The sequence below is a fragment of the Ceratotherium simum genome, chromosome 30 (genome assembly GCF_057802395.1).
Source record: "Ceratotherium simum simum isolate JZ-2026a chromosome 30, ASM5780239v1, whole genome shotgun sequence".
In the NCBI taxonomy this organism is placed as follows: Eukaryota; Metazoa; Chordata; class Mammalia; order Perissodactyla; family Rhinocerotidae; genus Ceratotherium; species Ceratotherium simum.
This window is the reverse complement of record NC_141929.1, coordinates 5,626,050-5,644,179: the sequence shown is the minus strand read 5'-3', so window position 1 is coordinate 5,644,179 and position 18,130 is coordinate 5,626,050. Positions and strand designations below refer to the sequence as shown.

The 18,130-nt window shown below is 51.2% G+C and overlaps 1 protein-coding gene across 5 annotated transcripts in view; it reads left to right on the top strand.

The window, feature by feature from the left end:
• Positions 1–18,130, top strand: part of ATP2C2 (ATPase secretory pathway Ca2+ transporting 2) — a 70,009-nt gene that overhangs the window by 22,297 nt on the left and 29,582 nt on the right. For 4 of the 5 annotated variants that reach the window (XR_015549112.1, XM_087419861.1, XM_087419859.1 and 1 more), the window contains 5 exons: positions 21–137; positions 6,453–6,542; positions 7,664–7,699; positions 7,800–7,861; positions 11,004–11,112. Coding sequence is in view for 4 of the 5 variants with exons in the window: in XM_087419861.1 (XP_087275987.1) it covers positions 21–137; positions 6,453–6,542; positions 7,664–7,699; positions 7,800–7,861; positions 11,004–11,112 (414 nt within the window). In the remaining variant the exon portion in view is untranslated. The remainder of the gene's footprint in view (positions 1–20; positions 138–6,452; positions 6,543–7,663; positions 7,700–7,799; positions 7,862–11,003; positions 11,113–18,130) is intronic. The other variant, XM_087419860.1, reaches the window with a different exon arrangement.

Below are 18,130 nucleotides of genomic sequence, written 5' to 3'. Positions count from 1 at the left end.
GCCCGACCATCTCCTTCCAGGTGGACTTACAGAATGGCCTGTCGGAGTTCTCGGTGACGCAGCGCAGGCTGGTCCACGGCTGGAACGAGTTTGTCGCTAACAGTACCGAACCCGCATGGAAGAAATATCTCGATCAGGTAAGATTGTAGGTGTCATTTCTTTCATTAACTAGTGTAAACCAGGGAGGGTGGGGCAGGCATTCATTCTTTAAATATGGATAGAGGTGTCCTTGGACCAGTCCCAGGGCGTGGGGTGGCTGTACTGTAAAGACAAAGAAGGCTCCCCGCTCATTCCGGCTGCTCTTAGCCAGCAGGAGGGATGGCCATGAGTAGATCACTAACTACCCAGGCAGCCAGGATCATGAATAATAGTTGTTACATTCACACACGGTTTACCACGCACCAGGCACCATGCTGAGTAAGTAAATAAGCAAGCATTAACTTACTTAATCTTCCTCCTGATCCCCATTTTGAGAGGGGGAGGGTGAAGTACAGAGAAGTGGAAATATTTCCCGCGGCTATGTATAGTTGTCAGATTTAGCAAGTGAAGATACAGGATGCCCTGTTAAATTTGAATTTCAAATAGATAAACAAGGAACGATTTTTTACTATGAGTGGGTCCCAAATGTTGCATGGGACCTACTTATACTAAAAAAAAAAGTTCCTTGTTTATCTGAAATTCAAATTTAACTGGGTGTCCTGTAGTTTATCTGGCAACCCAAGCACAAAGTCACAGAGCAGTAAGTGGCAATGCCAGAGAGTGACGCCACAGCTGGCTCCAGAGCCCCTGCCCTCCTCAGCCGCTGCATTGGTGCCGGCAAGGTGCTGAGTGAATGACACACAAGTCAAATGCCTGGAGCCACTGGAACGAGGAAAGAAAAATTTGAAATAGACACGGCTGCAAGTGCCAGTCTAAAGGTGGACACCCCCATGACCCATCCAGTACCAGTTCAGAAAGCCCCTGTTAACAAGCAGAATGTCCCAAGTACCTGAAGCCATTCAGATTGCCTCAGTTTCCCTTTCCTGGCCTTCTGCACCCCCTCTCCCATCCCTGACACCTCTCTCTCAGTCTCTGGCTGCCCAAGGCTTCAGCTGCCTTCCTATTGGCTCAGCATTTAAAGCTTTGTTGATTGGTCAGTTCAGAGACCAATCACAGCCCTCTTTGCAGCATCCTCAACCTCCCCTCCCCTCCAGTCCCGCCCTGCTCATTGGTCGGTTCTCAATGCACTAGAGCTGTCACTCATTGACGCATTTTGGCACCAAAATAGGCTTCTGGGTAGCAGGTGGCTCTGGTCAACCCAGAAATTCCTGGAACCCCAGTGTTGGAGAGAGGCAGCGGAGGCTCCTGGAAGTTGGAGTTCAGGGAAGCAGGCTGACACACAGGCTGTGGGGGACACTCTCCCTCTGGTTCCGCCCTGGCTGCCCCTTCCACTGGGACCCCCTCACCCATTCCCCTGCTGTCCTCCTTCCTGCCTCTGCCCCATCAAAACCTCACACCAAGCGCACTCCTCCAGCCAAGGCCTCCCCAGAAATGAACCTCTTCCATTTCTAAGAGCAGGGAACCTGCTTAATTCATCTTAATTTTGTCTGTTCAGGGACCCATCTGTGGGAATCCTTGCAGGACTGGAAGGCAGCCACAGAGAGCCCGTCTGCGCTCACTTATTAATTCTTTACATTCGTGGAGCACCTGCTCCCTGCTGGATGTTGTGTTTCTCCGTCTCTCCTCCAGTGGTGGGGCACTCACCACTTCACAAGGCAGCCCTACTTCTCCATCTCAGGAGGCTCACTGTCAGGACACGGCTGCCCAGAGTCATGAGGCAACGGTAGATTACATCAGGCCGTCCCGTTCACTTCCCACTTTCCAGCCTTGTGACTTTGAGCAAGTTATTGATCCTCCTTGACCTCAATTTTCCCTGTCTAGAAAGTGGGACCAAGAAATACCTACTGCTCTGGGTTTTACATAAGAAGACGAAAGCTTAGCACATATTAACTGCTTGATAAAGGTTGCCCCCACCCCTGAGTCTACAGATTCAGAACACAGATTTTGGAGTTGAGCCGACCAGCGTGAATCCTTGGGCACTTCCCTTTCTTTCAGAGTCTCAGGTTGCTCGTTTGTAAGCAAGACCACTTCGCAGTGCCTGTGTCCTAGGGTAGGCAGGGCCACGAAGTGGGGCGGGAAGAGCAGTTAGCACAGGCATGGCACCCCGTGGGTGCTCCAGAAAGGCTGGCTGTTTTTATGGTAGGAAACCTCTCTGGTGTGTCACCAGCTCCCTGCACAGCAAGGTTTCAACATCCCCCTTTCTACCTGTCTCCCTTCACATGTGGGGCTTAGAAGGGGCCCCGTGTGCCAGGAAGAGTCTGGTCGTCTGTGGCTGGAGCGTCCACTACCGGTGGATATGTGGGTTCTTCCCATTCACTCTGTCACCTGTCTGCTGTGTCTCGCCGTGCCTCCCTGGTGTTGGATGGGACAGGACCAGTGCTTGGGACTGACTCCAGGAGAGGGAGGGGGGAGGCTGGTGGTATCACTGTCGGCGTGGAGAGCTGCTCAGGTCCAGCCTCAGGAGAGGGAGCGAGAGGAGACTATAGGACTGGAATTGGGGTTCGAGGAGGGACTTGGTCCAGGCCTGGCTGGAGACCAGCTCCCAGTGCCAGCTCTCCCATGCCCCGGCCAGGACTGCGTACCCCTGAGCTAACCCTGGGCCCACGGCTGGAGGGTCCCTTGTCCAGAAACAGGTCCTCTGCTCCCAGACTCTCAGGCGGGTGCAGCCTGCAGGGAGGAGGAGGGAGCCGCCCCGCCAGGGGCGGGAGAGGGGAGGGCAGGGAGCCCCGTGGCGTTATCAAAGTGACCTGCACAGGAAGACACACACCTGGGGCTGGACAGACCCGGTGCTGATCTCCGCTCTGCTGTATGACCTTGAGCAGCAGTTCCAGCCCCACCGCGCCTCGGATTCCCCTCCTAAAAGTGGGGGTTCGCTGCTTCATTTGTTCATTCGTTCCTTCATTCATTCATTCCAGACAAATGTCTTTTATGCTCCTGGCCCTGGTCTAGGCACTGTGCACAGAGCAGCAGCCAAACCAAGTTTCTGCTTTTGGGGAGACAGACAGACAGATGGCTTCGTATGTAACACGGCACCCAGCGTGTGTGGTGGGGAAACGCGAGTCAGGACAAGGAGTTAGGAAGGGACGGCAGGGGGCGGCTGTTGAGGACCGGGTGGGCAGGGGAGGCATTTGACCGGTGCTCAGAGGAGGTGGTGTTGGAGGAGAGACCTGAATGAAGTGAGGAAGGGAGCCGCGTGAGGCTCTGGACGAAGGAGGCTGCAGGAGGGGAAGTGCGGAGGCCCGAGGAGGGAGAGGCCTGGTGCACGTGAGGATAATGGGCTTCAGGAGGTGCCCAGAGCCTGGCGCATTGTGGGTGTCCGGTGCGTGTTTGTGTGTCTCCCCGCTCTTCTCACTTCTATCCAACCGGATGGGAAGTCTGTGATGGGCTCAGGGCTGAAGTGAAATCTTAACTCCATTGAACTGAGGGCTTTTTCCTCTCTGTACCAGGTTGAATAGTGTCCCCCCAAAATTCATGTCCACCTGGAACCTCAAATTATGACCTTATCTGTAAATAAGATCTTTGTAGATGTGATTAGTTAAGCTGACGTCATAGTGGATTAGCTTGGGCCCTAAATCCGATGACTGGGGTCCTCATGAGAAGAAGGAAAGAGCCTCAGAGACACACACAGAGGAGAGGCCGTGTGACAGCAGAGGCAGAGACTGAAGGGATGCGTCTACAAGCCAACGAACGCCGAGGATGGCAGCAACACCAGGAGCTGGGAGAGGCGGGAAGGATCCTCCCCAGCGCCTCCAGAGGGAGCACGGCCCTGCCCACACCTTGATTTCAGATTCTGGCCTCCGGAACTGTGAGAATGAGTGTCTGCTGTTTTAAGCCCCCAGGTTGTGTTCGTTTATTACAGCAGCACCAGGACACAGACGCTCCATGAGCTCACATTTCCCTCTGCTCTGGCACTTCGTCCTCCCTGGATTTCTGAGGAAAGTGTGGGTCCACCTCTGGGCGGAGTATTTGGCAATGACTGCGTGCTCTGCCGAGCAGCTCTGCATCCAGCCTGCAGACTGGGCAGCCTGCTCCCTCTGCAAGCTGCCCCCAGCCCCCCATCTCCAGCTGCCAGGTGCTCTCAGAACCAAAAAAGGGGCTTCTCTGACCAAAATCTTTCTTTCAACATTTTATTGGAGAAAATTGCAAAAATACACATAAGTAGAGAGAATAATAGAATGACCCCCAATATCCATCATCTAGCTTCAATAATTATCAACCCATTTGACACATTTTTTTATCCCCCCTTTTTCTCTGCAACATTTTGTGTGTGTGTGAGGAAGATCAGCCCTGAGCTAACATCTGCCAAGCCTCCTTTTTTTGCTGAGGAAGACTGGCCCTGAGCTAACATCCAGCCGATCTTCCTCCACTTTATGTGGGACACCACCACAGCATGGCCTGACACGTGTTGGGAAGGTGCGCGACCGGGATCTGAACCAGGGCTGCCAGTAGCGGAGCACACGCACTTCACCGCTACACCACGGGGCCAGCCCACTGCAACATTTTAAAACAAGTTCTAGATCCTGAATCATTTTACCATCTATACTTTGGTGTATGTCTCTACCATTGGAGGATGTTTTTCTTTTTCTTTTTTTTTAACCATAACAACAATACTATTATCCCAATAATGCCATTAACACTTCAGTATCCTCCAGTGCCTGGTCCAGAGCCAGTGTTCCCCACAGGCCTCAAAGACGCCTCTTTACTGTTGATTTGTTGGAATTGGGGTCTGAACAACGTGCACCCTTTGCTTTTGGATGGTGCATCCCTTCAGTTGCTTTATTCTAAGCCCTTTCCTGATCTGTGACTCCATGCCCATGGAACGGCTTATGAGGTCTGCAAAATTCACTGACACTTTATTTACATATCGGAGACATGACGCTTACGGAGAAGCCTGTCGCTGGCCGAATAAGGTCCAGCTCAGGAGCTTCGATGCAGTTCCAGCTTCTGTGGGGAGCTCTGCTGCAGGCCTCCCCAAGTCCACTCCCCGCAGCGTCTGAGACCCAAGCACCGGGCTCAGCAGGCCGGCTGGCTTTGAGGGCCGTTCTTCCCAAAGGTACGATGACCCCTGGCCCAGCCCCACCTCAGTGAGGATGGATGGGAGAGCCTCCCTGAGGGCCAGCTGTGTGACCAAGAGCCCTGAGGGAGGGGCCGTTCTCGGGAACTCAGGCAGCCACAGCTCCTCCCTTCGCCTAATGTTCATCGAGTAGCTTCTATAACCAGTCCTGTAGTCCCCATGGCCGCCATGTATTACAGCACCTACTATGCACCGGCCACTGGGTGGGGCACTTTACTCTCACTATGACCTCCAGCCCTCACATCTGCCGAGAGAAAGGGAGAGACTTGGGGAGGTTAGAGGCTTGCTTGAGGTTTCTCAGTGAGGTAACGGTGGAGACAGAGCTCAGAAGGTGAACTGTCTTTGAGCTGCTCAGTCTTAATGATTCAAAGTAGAAGCTGTGGCTAACTCAAGGCTGCTGGCGAGCCAACCACAAAGTGTTCTGTCCCTCATACAGAGGAGACAAAGCACAGCATTTCTGGGGTGGGAGGCGTTAAATCCCTTCGTGTACCACACTGGTGTGATGACACTGATGTGCTGCCTTTTGTGAGCAGCATGAATCACACAGCCAGTCACATTTCCCATTTTGCTTTGGTTGCTGGGAAGCTCAGAGCCAAATGTGCAGCCCCATTTTAAACAACCATGACTTGCTTGTTGATATTTTGACTCTCACCCTGATCCTGATCTTTGGTCTGCTCTCTCTGATCCTGTTTTTCTGTGTTTGTGCTTAGCTTCCTTTCACTTGTCTGTAACAATTGAAATGTACATGTGAAATGAGGGGCAGATACATAGAATCATAAAGTAAAAATCCTTTTGGGAAGTTTCTGGAACACCTGTTCTTGGGAAGGACATCATTGGAGCCCCCAGAGGCAGTTACAGGAGCAGGTTGGTGTGATTGCGACACACAGGATTGGGGGACTGGCATGCTGGAGGGAACCCTTGGCCATGCTGGACCGGGGCTGGCATCCCACCAGAGGGAACAGGTCCTAACCTGCAGCATTGTGGAGATGTGGCCAGGCGAGACCAAGAACTCAAAGGCAGGGCCAGGACCGCTGTCCTGACAGGAACAGTGTCAGGGTGACCCCGGGAAGCCCGGGTCAGAGAAACTGCAGGGATGGGATTTCTGGCGGAGGAGAACCACTGGATGGCGGTGGTCTTCCTCCCCTCCCGTCGATCCCTGTAGCGTTGACCTGGCAGCGTGGCTGTGAGTGAAGAGTGGCCGCTGCCTGGCGGTGTGAAGCCCGGTCTCTGATCTTTGCGAGACTAGAAAAGAACCCACCGGCCTGTTTCCGTCTTTCAGTTTAAGAACCCCCTGATCATGCTGCTGCTGGCCTCTGCCCTGGTGAGCGTCCTCACGCGGGAGTACGAGGACGCCGTCAGCATCGCCCTGGTGAGTGCACGGGGACAGCGCCCGGCGCCCAGACCCGCGGCCAGGGCGCCTGCTGAGTCTCTGCTTGTTTCTGTTATGTGAAGAAAAAAGAGTCTGGCCATAGAGAAAAAAATAGAAAATACAGCAGAAAAAAGGAAAGCAAATCCTCACCCTTCTCCACCCCTCCACTGGGGGGTCCTGGTTTATGTGGCCAGCGCTCTCTGGGCAGACCCCCAGGTGGCTTCTTGTTCTTTGCTGCTGGGAACAATGTTGTCGTGAACTCTTCTTCCATGATTCTTGGATGGGATTGCTGGGTCCTGGCTGTGCATGTCGTACAAAGAGTAATCGCTTATAATCCATTACCCAGAGAGAGCCACTGGGAACCTTTTTTAAAAAAAAAAAATTTCTTATTTAGATTTAAAGCACCTTAAAAAGTAGCCATTTTGAAGTGAACAATTCAGTGGCATTTAGTACATTCACAAATCTAGTTCCAAAATATTTTCATTGCCCTAAAGGAAAACCCCATATCCATTAAACAGTCGCTCCCCACTCCCCACTCCCAGCCCCTGGCAGTCACCGGTCTGCTCTCTGTCTCCACGGGTTTACTTGTTCTGGATATTTCATGTAAACGGCTTCATGCACTGTGTGACCTTTTATATCTGGCTTCTCCTGAGCACCTTTTGATGGCTGTCATTCCTGCTTCCTTCTCTCTGTCATGTGCTCTTTAAAATACAAAAACAGGCTCATTCCACGTGATGGAATGCACTGCCTCTGTTTAAAAGGCTGAGGTTAGAGCCACGTCTTCTGATGTGGAATAGTGTTTACAGCATGTTGTTGAGTGGAAAAGGCAGTTTATAAAAGAATATGTCTGTGTACATCATCCTATGTTAGAGTGTCTATGCAGAAAAATCTAGAAGGGCACCCCAAAATGTGAACCTCGGGGTAGAATTTGGGGTGATTTTTCTGCTCTCTTTTTTTTGGGGGGGGGTTGCGTGTTTTCTAAATTTCAGCACAGTGCACTTACTTGGCAAGAAGAAAGGGAATATATTTTGAAAGACGAGCCCCTCCCCTCACCTCCTGTGGGTCTGCTCACTCGCTCACTGGGCAGCTGCCTATTAACGCCCCTCCCGTTTGCCCCCTAGGCTGTGCTGATCGTGGTGACGGTGGCCTTCATCCAGGTGTGTATTTCCTGAGGCCCTGGCTGGGGTAACCGGGGCACGACAGGAGCTCTGTGGGGCCCCCACCCTTGATCAGCATGTTTGATGTGTTTCCTGCCAGGAGTACAGGTCGGAGAAGTCTCTGGAAGAGCTGACCAAGCTGGTTCCCCCCGAGTGTAACTGGTAAGTCAGAAACCCCCTGGGACTTTGGTTCACTGGAGGAGCTGGTGGGCTCGCAAGTTTGGCAAGATTTGTATCCTTTGTGGTGCGATATGGGAGAACCCTGTCTCACCAGGGTTAGGATACCCGGGCTCTGCCCTGCCAGTGGAGTACTGTGTGTCCTTGGGCGTGTCATCCGACCTCTCTGGGCCTCAACTGTCACTAGTGTCTAATCAGGGTGCCTGGCCTGGGGGCCACGGATAGTGGGAATGGCTTTGGGGAGAAGGCAGCCCGTGAAACCTGTGATACAGTGTCAAAACTGTGCATTTTTCCTCGGGAGAGTGTGGAGAGGGTGGACTCAGACGAGGGTGAGATGAGGAACTTTGACAAGCCGAGGCGTTGGAACACTGGGGTGAAGGTGGGGCCACTCGAGAAGGAACCCCAGGCAGTCGATCAGCAGCCCCTTCCTGCCCGACATTTCCACGTTGCCATTTGTTATCATACAGCCCTTACCAAAGATGTTTAAAAAGGAAAAAGAAAAGACAGAAATCTCTGCCGATGCCTCGTGGGCATTTCTGCTTGATTCAGTGCTGTACCATAGAACTTTCTGGAATGTTCTATAATCTGTGCTATCCAGTATGGCATCACTAGTCACATATGGCTACTGAGGACTTAAAGTGTGTCTGGGGTGACTGAGGAACTGAGTTCTTCATTTGTTTAATTTTAATTTAAATAGCCACATGGGCCAGTGGCTACCATACGGGACAGCTCAGGCTTAGGGTGTGTGCAAGGGCTGGTGCCCTTGGTAGAGGAAGCTGCAGACACAGAAAGGAAAATGGTCCAGGCCTGGCTTTTTCTCGATTTAATTTTTAGTATACCAATAATCCACACATTTATTCTCCTTGTAAAAAGGAAATGATTTCAGAAAAGGCCAAAATCTTCTCCTTCACCTCTACTAGGAAAGGTTGAGGTCATTTCAGGGTCATGTGTCTTTCCCAAATATGCATTGCTGCTCAAAAGAAAGTAACTAAAGTATCATGTGATCCGAGGTGCTTTGGAGGGACCTAAACATCCAGAAACTATTTTCTGGAGGATAATTCTTGGGGAGGAAACATAACATATATTTGGGTAAATATGGCACAGTTGAGCCACAGGGCTGGGGGATAGAAAGATCTAGTGAGATAGAGTCCCGCCTCTCAAGGAATCAGCAAGCAAGTTGTGTGTGTGTGTGTGTGTGTGATACAAGGCAGAGAATATTGAATAACAAAATAAACAAAATAGAGACAAAAAGAGGATGATGTGGAAGCATGAGAGAGGATGAGTCACTTCTAGAAGGTTCACTGGGGGCAGTAAGAATGTCTGGGCTTAATAATTGGACAAACAAGCCTGTCAGAAATCCAGGTGTGTGATGTGATGTAATCGTATGAGCAAACGGAAGCATAAATGATGTATGTGGTTTGATGATCTGATCTTAAGTTTAAATATCAAGTCTTGGCCTTTCAGGTGAGTAGTATGCATTATTGATGCCCCCTGAAGTCACTTCTAAAAGACAAGTTTATTCTCAAGAACAGCGGTGGCAGGCAGCCTGCTAGAGTTGAAAGAGCATTGGAGATACACAGCCTCGCTCGCTGAGCCTCTGAGACCTGTGTTACAAATTGGAGAAACACCTTCCATGCAGACCCTTCCTGCACCACCTCCATCCTTTGTGCAGTCATAAAATATTTAGTGAGCACCTACTGTGTGCTGGGAGAAATAGTGCCAGGGTTACACTGGTGAACAAGATGGGACGGCTTTGGCCTTCAGGGCCCTCACTTTCCTACCAGGGGAGGCAGGTAATAAAGTGAAGGAACGAGATGATTTTGGAATGCAGCAGGTGCGTTAAAGCCAAAAAAGACCCCCCAAAACCCAAAGCCGCATAAAAATCAAAACAAACAAAAACCTGCCGGAGATGCGATACTGACCGGTGGAGGAGTGGGAACAACTTTACATAGCTGGTGATCAGGCTGCCCTGATCTGGTCTTTAAGGAGGAGCTTACATTTAAGTTGAGGCCTGAGAAAGAGAAGGAGCCAGCCATGGGAAGAGCTGAGGAAACAGCAGGTGTATATCTGATAGGTGCTCTTGGCTACAAGGAACAGAAAATTCAGCAGCACAAACCACAAGGAAATTGTGTTATCTCATGGCAGAGGATATAAGGCAGAGGGACAGAGGGGTTAGTTCAAGAGAGCACTGAGGACTTGTTCCTTTTATTTCTTTACTCTCCCATCCTCAGCTCGTTGGCTTTGTTCTCTGGCTGGCTCCCCTCATGTTCCCGAGATGGCTGCCACAGCTCCAGGCATCACAGCCAGACATGAAAAGGTTGAACAGAAAAAGAGACCATGTGTGTATGTGTGTTTACAGAGTGAGGAAACCTTTCTCACGAGCTCCCAGCAGATGTCCACTCATGTCTCACAGACCAGTGTTGCAGACCGTGCCTGTGCCTAAGCCAGCCATGGGCAGGGGGTGGGCTCACTGTGATGGGCTCAGCCAGTCAGGACCCACCCCCTGGAGCACGCATGTGGGGAGAAGGGTAATACCGAACAAGATGGAATTCTGTTAACAAGGAAGAGGGGAAGTCTGCTCCAGGATTCAAGGTCGGCCGAGACCTTGAGACTAGAAAGAGCTGGGTGTGTTCCAGGGCTGGATGGCGTGAGAGGGGGAGTGGCAGGACGTGGGGAGGAGGCAGGCCCAGGTTAGAGGGCCTTTGCAGGGCCTTTGGGTTTGATTCTAAGGTCATCAGAAAGTTCCTGAGTTCTCCAGATGGTCCCTGCACGCCAGAGGAATGCCTTCTCTGAGGACAGAAGTGCTGCCGGCTCCATTAAAGAAGCTTTAGAGCCACTGATCTAGACCTGCAGAAGCTTCTGGAGGCCGTGTGGCCCAGCCTTGTTTCCAGGGTAAACTGTAGTAGCCCCGTTTTTGAGATGGGGCCCTGAGTCTCCCAGAAGCCACACACTTTCCCAAAAGTCTTTTAGGATACGTGAATTTAAAAAATAATAAAACCATAAAGGCACGAGTTTGTCCATAACTGAAAGAGAAAGTGGGTTTCTATTATCTTTGCTTAAATTTATCCAAGTGCATAAAAATGGGGTGTCAACAGGGTGCTTTTGCTTTTTACCGTTTCCCCCGCAGCATAAGAGAAGGGAGGCTCCAGCATCTGCTGGCCCGAGACCTGGTCCCCGGAGACGTCGTGTCTCTCTCCATCGGAGACCGCATCCCTGCAGACATCCGTCTCACCGAGGTGAGGGTCCCCGAGCCCTGCAGGTGGGGTATGCAGACACTTGGCTTATTGGCGGCTGGCACTCTCCTGCTCACACACCCACACGTGCACGCACGCACACACACAGGCACTCACACCGAGTCAGGAAGTTAGCAAACAAGCTAATTTTAAGCACAAAGCCCCTCAAATCATATTTCACAGATTATTTATTCTCATTTTAAGTGTAAGCCTAATGAATTTTGGTTACGTGACTTTCTAGTTTACAGCAGACTGCAGCAGCAAGTTAAACCAGGGTGGGGCTGAGGAATGAGGCAAGAGTTGCTTCTAGAATCAGCCACACTGATGTCAGAAAGAAGTGATATCAGACGGTTTAATCACAAAGAGGGAAACAGAACAACAAAGACATAAAACAGCACAATCTTTTGTAACAGGGCGGTTTGGGGACATTGGTGTGGGGCAAGCTGTTTCCCTAACCTTTGTGGGGGTCAGGGTGTCACAGCTTCACAGAAGGAGGGGTAAGGCTCTCCAAGATAATCCTGGGTTCTCAGGAAAAGGTTACATGGAGTTCAGAGGGATCTGTTGATGTGAGTAATCTATTTTATGGTTCCTTCCAAGAATACTTAAGAATTGTTCAAAGCTTTTAGTGATAAAGGATTAATCACAGGTTATCTGCCGACTTATTTATTTAATAGCATGCTGTTAAAAGGGTGGCCTGGGGTAGAGGGATGGAGAGAGGCACCGAGGCTGGGAGCCAACCCTGGGGACCTGCGTTTACAACAGTCTTAGCCAGGCTTTGAAGTAGAGCTGGGGGCCAGAGGGACACAGAGGGACATGCCCTCAAACCCCTCTGCCCCGGACTTTTCAGACTTTCGTCTCCAGGGGGCGGGACTAGGGCGAGCAGGGAGGGGCGCTCACCCTCACGCTCCTGCTCCTGCCCGTTCCACACCAGAATGGATTCCTCACCGCCCGCTCCTCCCTGTACCTGCGTTCAGTGTCCGACTCCAAGTCCGGGGCGTGTGGGTCCCATTAAAGGAAGCTTTGTCCAGTGGCCAAGCCCGACCACAGAGAGGGCTAGGGAAGCCAGTCAGACATCGTCCACTTCTCTGCCTCCCAGCGTGGGGGGTTCCCCAGGTAGGGGCCAGGGTCCAGATGCTGGGCAGCCAGTAAGGAGGACACGCATGGGTGGAGTCGGGTGGTTAGTGCCCTGGGCCTAGGCATTAGCCTGGGTTTGAGCCTGGGGCCCGTCATTCACAAACTGTGACCTGGAGCAAGTTACCTAACCTCTCCTTGCCTCAGTTTCCTCATCTGTAAAATGGGGGATGATAGGGCCCAAAGAGTGGTTGTGAGAATTAAATGACCTCAAGATGCAAAGTGCTGAGAACAGTGCCCGGCCGGGGGGAGTGAGGGGCGCACATCGGGAGTCAGAGGGCCCTGGTTTCACACCCCCACCCTGCACCTCCCAGAGTGTGACTTTGAGGAAGGGATTGGCCTCTCTGAGCCTCAGTTTCCTCATCTTTCAAAGGGGATGACGACCATGTCCACCTCAGGGGTTACTGTGAATTAAACCAGCGGGGACCTGTGACAGGCTGACATGCTCCCTGTCGGGGGTCAGCAGTCACTGAGTGTTAGCGACCGACGTTGTCCTGGGTCATTACCAGTCTCTACAACAGTTCGAGACAATTTTTTAAACCCCAGGTAACTCCCTTCCTACTTCAGCTGGCTTCCTCCTGCCTGGCTTACGTGAAATTACATCGTACCTGGTGATCGACTCTGCAAAGGGTTTTCCCGGCTACTAGCCCCGAACCCTCCAGATCTCTTTTCTGGTATTTCTCCACTCCGTTGAACAATCGACAGCTTTGTTTATTCACGGGAGAGTATTTCTATCAGCTGTTAAGCTCTGAGGTCCAGGAGAGCTTTCTATGCATTTTGAAGCATTTAGGTCCAGGAAACAGCAGGTTCAAGAAAGTTCTTAAAATAAGTGACCCAAGTGCTAGCCCTGTTTGCATAGAGGTCACAAAGCCTTTTCTCTTCCCGTAGTTTAAGGCCAAGGCCTCGGTGACAGGCCGATGTGGGCCAGCCGGTCAAGCAGGGCCATTGCCCTTTCTCTCCTCATGTTTCTACAAGGAAAAGGGATCTGTCAGGACTCCAAGTAATGCTTTATCTCAGAGGCGGGAGCACTGGCAGGCGAGGAGCAGGTGCACCTTTGTCTGCACCTGAGCGGGAAGTGCTGGGGTCGCACGTGAGCCCTCGATTGTACCCCATCTCCAGGCCGAGCTGCCTCCTCGGCGGCCTCTGTGCTGTGCGAGTTGTGTGCCCCAGCTCTGGTTTTGGCCACTCGCCCCCTCGCCTGACATGGTGCCCGGGAGGTCACCAGAAGCCCCCCAAACACACACACACACAACCAGCTTTGTTCCTTCCTGGTCCAGGTGCTCCCCCTTAATCTCTATCCCCCTTTATTTTTCTCATGTGACGAGAACTAATGTGAACATAGAAAAAAAATCAGGTCTGTGCTAACCGTGGATTAAAAATGCCTCATTTCATCTCCCAACAACCTTAAGAGAACAGTACCTCATTTTACAACAAGGGCACAGAACCCTGGAAAGATGGAGCCCACCTGAGGTCACAGGGCAGGAAGTGGGGAGGGGGAATTTGACCCGGGCCGCCTGGCTGCAGGGCCCACATCCTTCACCACATGCTGTGTGCTCTCTTTCCCTGTGACTTGCTGCTCTGACTTTTCCTGGCTCTGGCTCTCCTCTGGGTTTGCTCAGTGTATCCATTTCCTATATCTGCTGTAACAAATTGCTGCATACATAGTGGCTTAAACAACACAAAGGCATCATCTTATAGTCTGCAGGTCAGAGTCAAAATCAGTTTCACCTGGTGGAAATCAGGGTGTTGGCAGGGCGCCGCTCCCCCAAGAGGCTCCAGGGGAGACTCTGTTCTCTGGCCTTTTCCAGCTTCTGGAGGCCACCCGCATTCCTTGGCTCATGGGCCCGAATCACTCCAACCGCCGCTTCTGTCCTCACATCTCTCTGACTCTCGGGCACATCTCTGACCCTCCTCTTTTAAGGGCCCTCGTGATGACATTTAGGGCCCACCTTGATCACCCAGTATCATCTCCCCACCTCAAGGCCCTTGACTTAATCACATCTGCAGAGTCCCTTCTGCCACATCAGGTAACAGCCACAGGTTCCAAGGAGTAGGACATCGACATCTTTGGGGGATGGGGGTGCTACTACTCACCCCACCACACTAAGGCCCTCCTCCCTTCCTGCCTCAGGGCCCCCTCCCCACACCCCACTCCTCGTATCCCCATCACTCATTCATTCACCAAATATATGCTGAGCGCCTGCTGTGTGCCTGGGCCTGTGCCAGGTGCTGAGGAGACAGTGGGGAAAACAGACCTGTGCTTGTGAGTTTTAGCCTGACTGACAGACAAATCACATCTACTCATGACAGGCAACCATTCAACGACTGCTGGGGGAGCTTCAGGGGAAAGTACAGGGAATTCTGGATTTCCCAAACACAACGGGCTTGCCTGGCCCAATGCAGTCACAGAGGGCTTCCTGGAAGCAGTGGCTTTTGAGCCCACCTGGAGTGGACACAAATCAGCTGTTCTAGGCAGAGGAGGCCCTGGCTGTGTGCCTAGCCCTGACCTAGAAGCCGGACATGTTGCTGCTTTCAACTGCCTGCAGTGTGTCTCCACCAGGGGGATTGCCATGCGGGAGGGCCATTTCTGCCACCTGGAACCTGCTCCCCACCAGGATGACTCAACCCTTCTCATTCCTGAGGTCTTGCTGTGTTTGGGGGGTTAGTATTGGAACAAGACTTAGCGACCTTCTAGCCCAGGGTCTCCCCACTCTTGCCCCACGAGATGTTCCAGGTACTGCAGCCCCCTCCTGGAGAGTCACAGCACTGATTTGCATAGTAAAGGCTCTGACAAGTCCTGTGCAGAAGAAAACCAGTTCACTGGGTTCTACCTCATGTATCCCAAACTTGATTCACTGTGGAACCCTTCCTCCAGAGAGCAGCAATTAACTCCCTGCACATGTGGGTTCCACAAAACACAAGTGGGAAAAGGATGTGCTAAGTCCCACTCATCCGTTTTATAAATGGAAAAACTAAAGTGTCCCAAATCACTGTCACAATTGCAAATGTGATTTTTAAAAAAAGAGGAAGAAGAACTTTTGAGAAGTCTTGCTGGTGAACCAGCGTGGAGATCCAGGGGCTCTGGGACATGCAGTCAGAGCGTTTAAAGACTGGAACTAAAAAAGACTGAACGAGGGGCTGGCCCAGTGGCACAGGTGGTTAAGTGCGTGCGCTCTGCTCCGGCGGCCTGGGGTTCGCTGGTTTGGATCCCGGGCACGCACCGATGCACCACTTGTCAGGCCATGCTGTGGCAGCGTCCCACATAAAGTAGAGGAAGATGGGCATAGATGTTAGCCCAGGGCCAGTCTTCCTCAGCAAAAAAAAGAGGAGGATTGGCAGATGTTAGCTCAGGGCCGATCTTCCTCACACACACACACAAAAGACTGAACAAATGAACCTGAGGAAGAGTTAAGGTTTAGGTCTTGGTTCAGAGGGTTGGAGAGTTCCCTCAGCCTTGACCTGTTGGATTCCTGCCAATGCCAACTAGACCTAAATGAAATACTATTAGGATCAAATATGCTTATTTTAAAAATGTTCTGTGAAATGGATTCAGCTCTAAACCTTAGTGACTTCTGCCTACTTCCGCATGTCTAGTTAGTTCCAGTTGCTGCCAGTTCTCATTCTTTCCACCTGGCTCTTACGTCCATGCCCACTGCCACCCCCTCATTGAGAGCCGTACAGTGCCTCATGGTATTTCTTGGACTGTAGGCTTCCCCTCCCCCAGGCAACGGGCCTACTTCTTCCAATATCTAGCATCATTTTGTACATCTCATCCAAGTCCCTTCCTCCTCTGCTCAAGACTTTTCACGGCTCCTCATTATTACAAGGTATTATCCCAATTTCTTAACCAACGCCAAGTGCAATTGGGTTCCAACCACACCTTCCACAAGTGCTCCGCTCCAGTCAAGCTCCTCGTGTTCCCAGGGGAACCAAACCTCCTCTCTTGTTGCCTGTGCCTGCTCATCATAGTTAAGTCCATCTTCCATTCAGTGCTCCTTGAGGGCAGGGGCAGCTCTCCTTCTCGCTATGGCTTCAGCACCTGGGACAGCGCCCACCCCTGCCCACTCCCCAGAACCTGTATCCCAAAGAGGGTGCACTGGTGCCAACACTCAGCACATAGGGCTGCTGTTCTTGTAGTGTTGGTGGGGTGCTGGGGAAAGAGAGGTCTTTTCTTTGCCTCTCGCATCTCTCAGTAGCTTTGATCAAGTGTGTTATTACTAAGGTCACCCACCATCAGTTCTCCAACTTGCCTTCTTTTCCCTCCCTAGAGAACCTGCCAGGTTCACTCACCCATGTCTGCTCATCCTTCAAGGCCTGTTGTAGGCCCCAGATCCTCCAGGAAACTCTCCTTCTCTTCCAGCTCATCCTCCCAACACCAGCCACTCCACTCTCCTGTTTCCCACTCCCAAACCTTCTGCTACAGATTAGATCTGATTAGAACATCAGATTGTTCTAATTACTTCTCCCAAACTCAGTCGGCAGAGGGATTCCCTTCCCAGTGTTGACTTATTTTTATTACAGTGTTACTTAAATGTGTACAAACATAAAGGTAGCTACAAATTCCGTGTGCTTCAAACTTATATACAACTGTAAACATAAGCCAAATTTTCAAAGTAAGTACAACTTATTCAAATTAATATTATTATTATTATTAGACAGTGTTTTCTGGGAACTAAATCTCCGCTTGACATGGGGAAGTGGAGTCAGCAACCTGTGGTGCTGGGTGACTTGGTTCTCCATTTCTTTTTTCATTGTGAGTTAGGAGCTATTCCATGAGGTCATTTGACTTTACCTATATGTCCTGGGGATAAAAAACACTAATGCAAACTCTAGATCAGTTGGTAGTTGTGTTTGTCTGTGGTACTAGATTAAGATAAATATATTAGCTTCAACGGGCTGGGGATTTATTCCTCTCTCACATAATGAGAGTTCAGAAGTGGAGGGTCAGAGCCAATATGGCGGCTCCACCACGAAATGAAGGACCGGGCTTCTCCCAGCCCTCCACGCTGCCCTCCTGAGGGTGTGGTCGTCTTTTTAATGCTTGTAACATGGCTTCTGGAGCTCCTGTCAGGGTAACAAAGGCCCAGGGAAGGAGGAGGAGGAAGGCGAGGCAGGCAAAGAGGGCCTGTCCGCTCACAGACCTTCCCCAGGACCGTCAGTGACTTCTCCTTACGTTGCACTGTCTGGAGGGTAGAGACACCATGAGCTACAGGGAGGCTGGGAAGTGGGGTGTGTGGCGGGGTGTATCGCCATCCCAACACCGTGAGGGTTCTGTTAAGAAGGAACAGGGAGAGATGGGCATTACAAACCCCTGTCGTCCTTGGGACTGGGATTTGATGGCAGTGTGCATATTTTTTTAAGGATTGTTATTGAATTTAAAAATCTGAAATTATAGAGAACTCACAGACCCCTGTTTGAGAAATGCTGACCTCACTGTTCTCTTGTGAGTTTGTAGGAGGATGGTTTTTCCCTCTGGATTGGTCTTGTATGCTCAAATGACACCGTCCTGAGGGGTAGGACCCACGCTAGGCTCTTGATGTCCTCCATGGTATCTGGCACAGTTCTGGCCACAGGAGACTCGCCTCTTGAGTGATGCCTGCTGGGTCTGCAGTCAGTTTTTCAGGATGCTTAGGAGAGTAGTTTCTGGAACCAGAGCCTCGGTTCAAACCATTGCTCTGGCACTAAGAAGCTGTGTGACCTTGAGAAGTTACTTAATCTCTCTGTGCCTCAGTTTCCCCATAGGTAAAATGGAGAAAATAGCATCTTTCATGAAGGGTGTGAGGATTAAGAGATAAGCCTTGTGAAGTGCTCAGGGCAGAACCTGGCACATAGTAGGTGTTCTAGAAACATAAGCACATACCTCCTCCTTTCCTGGTGTGTGTGAGTGTGT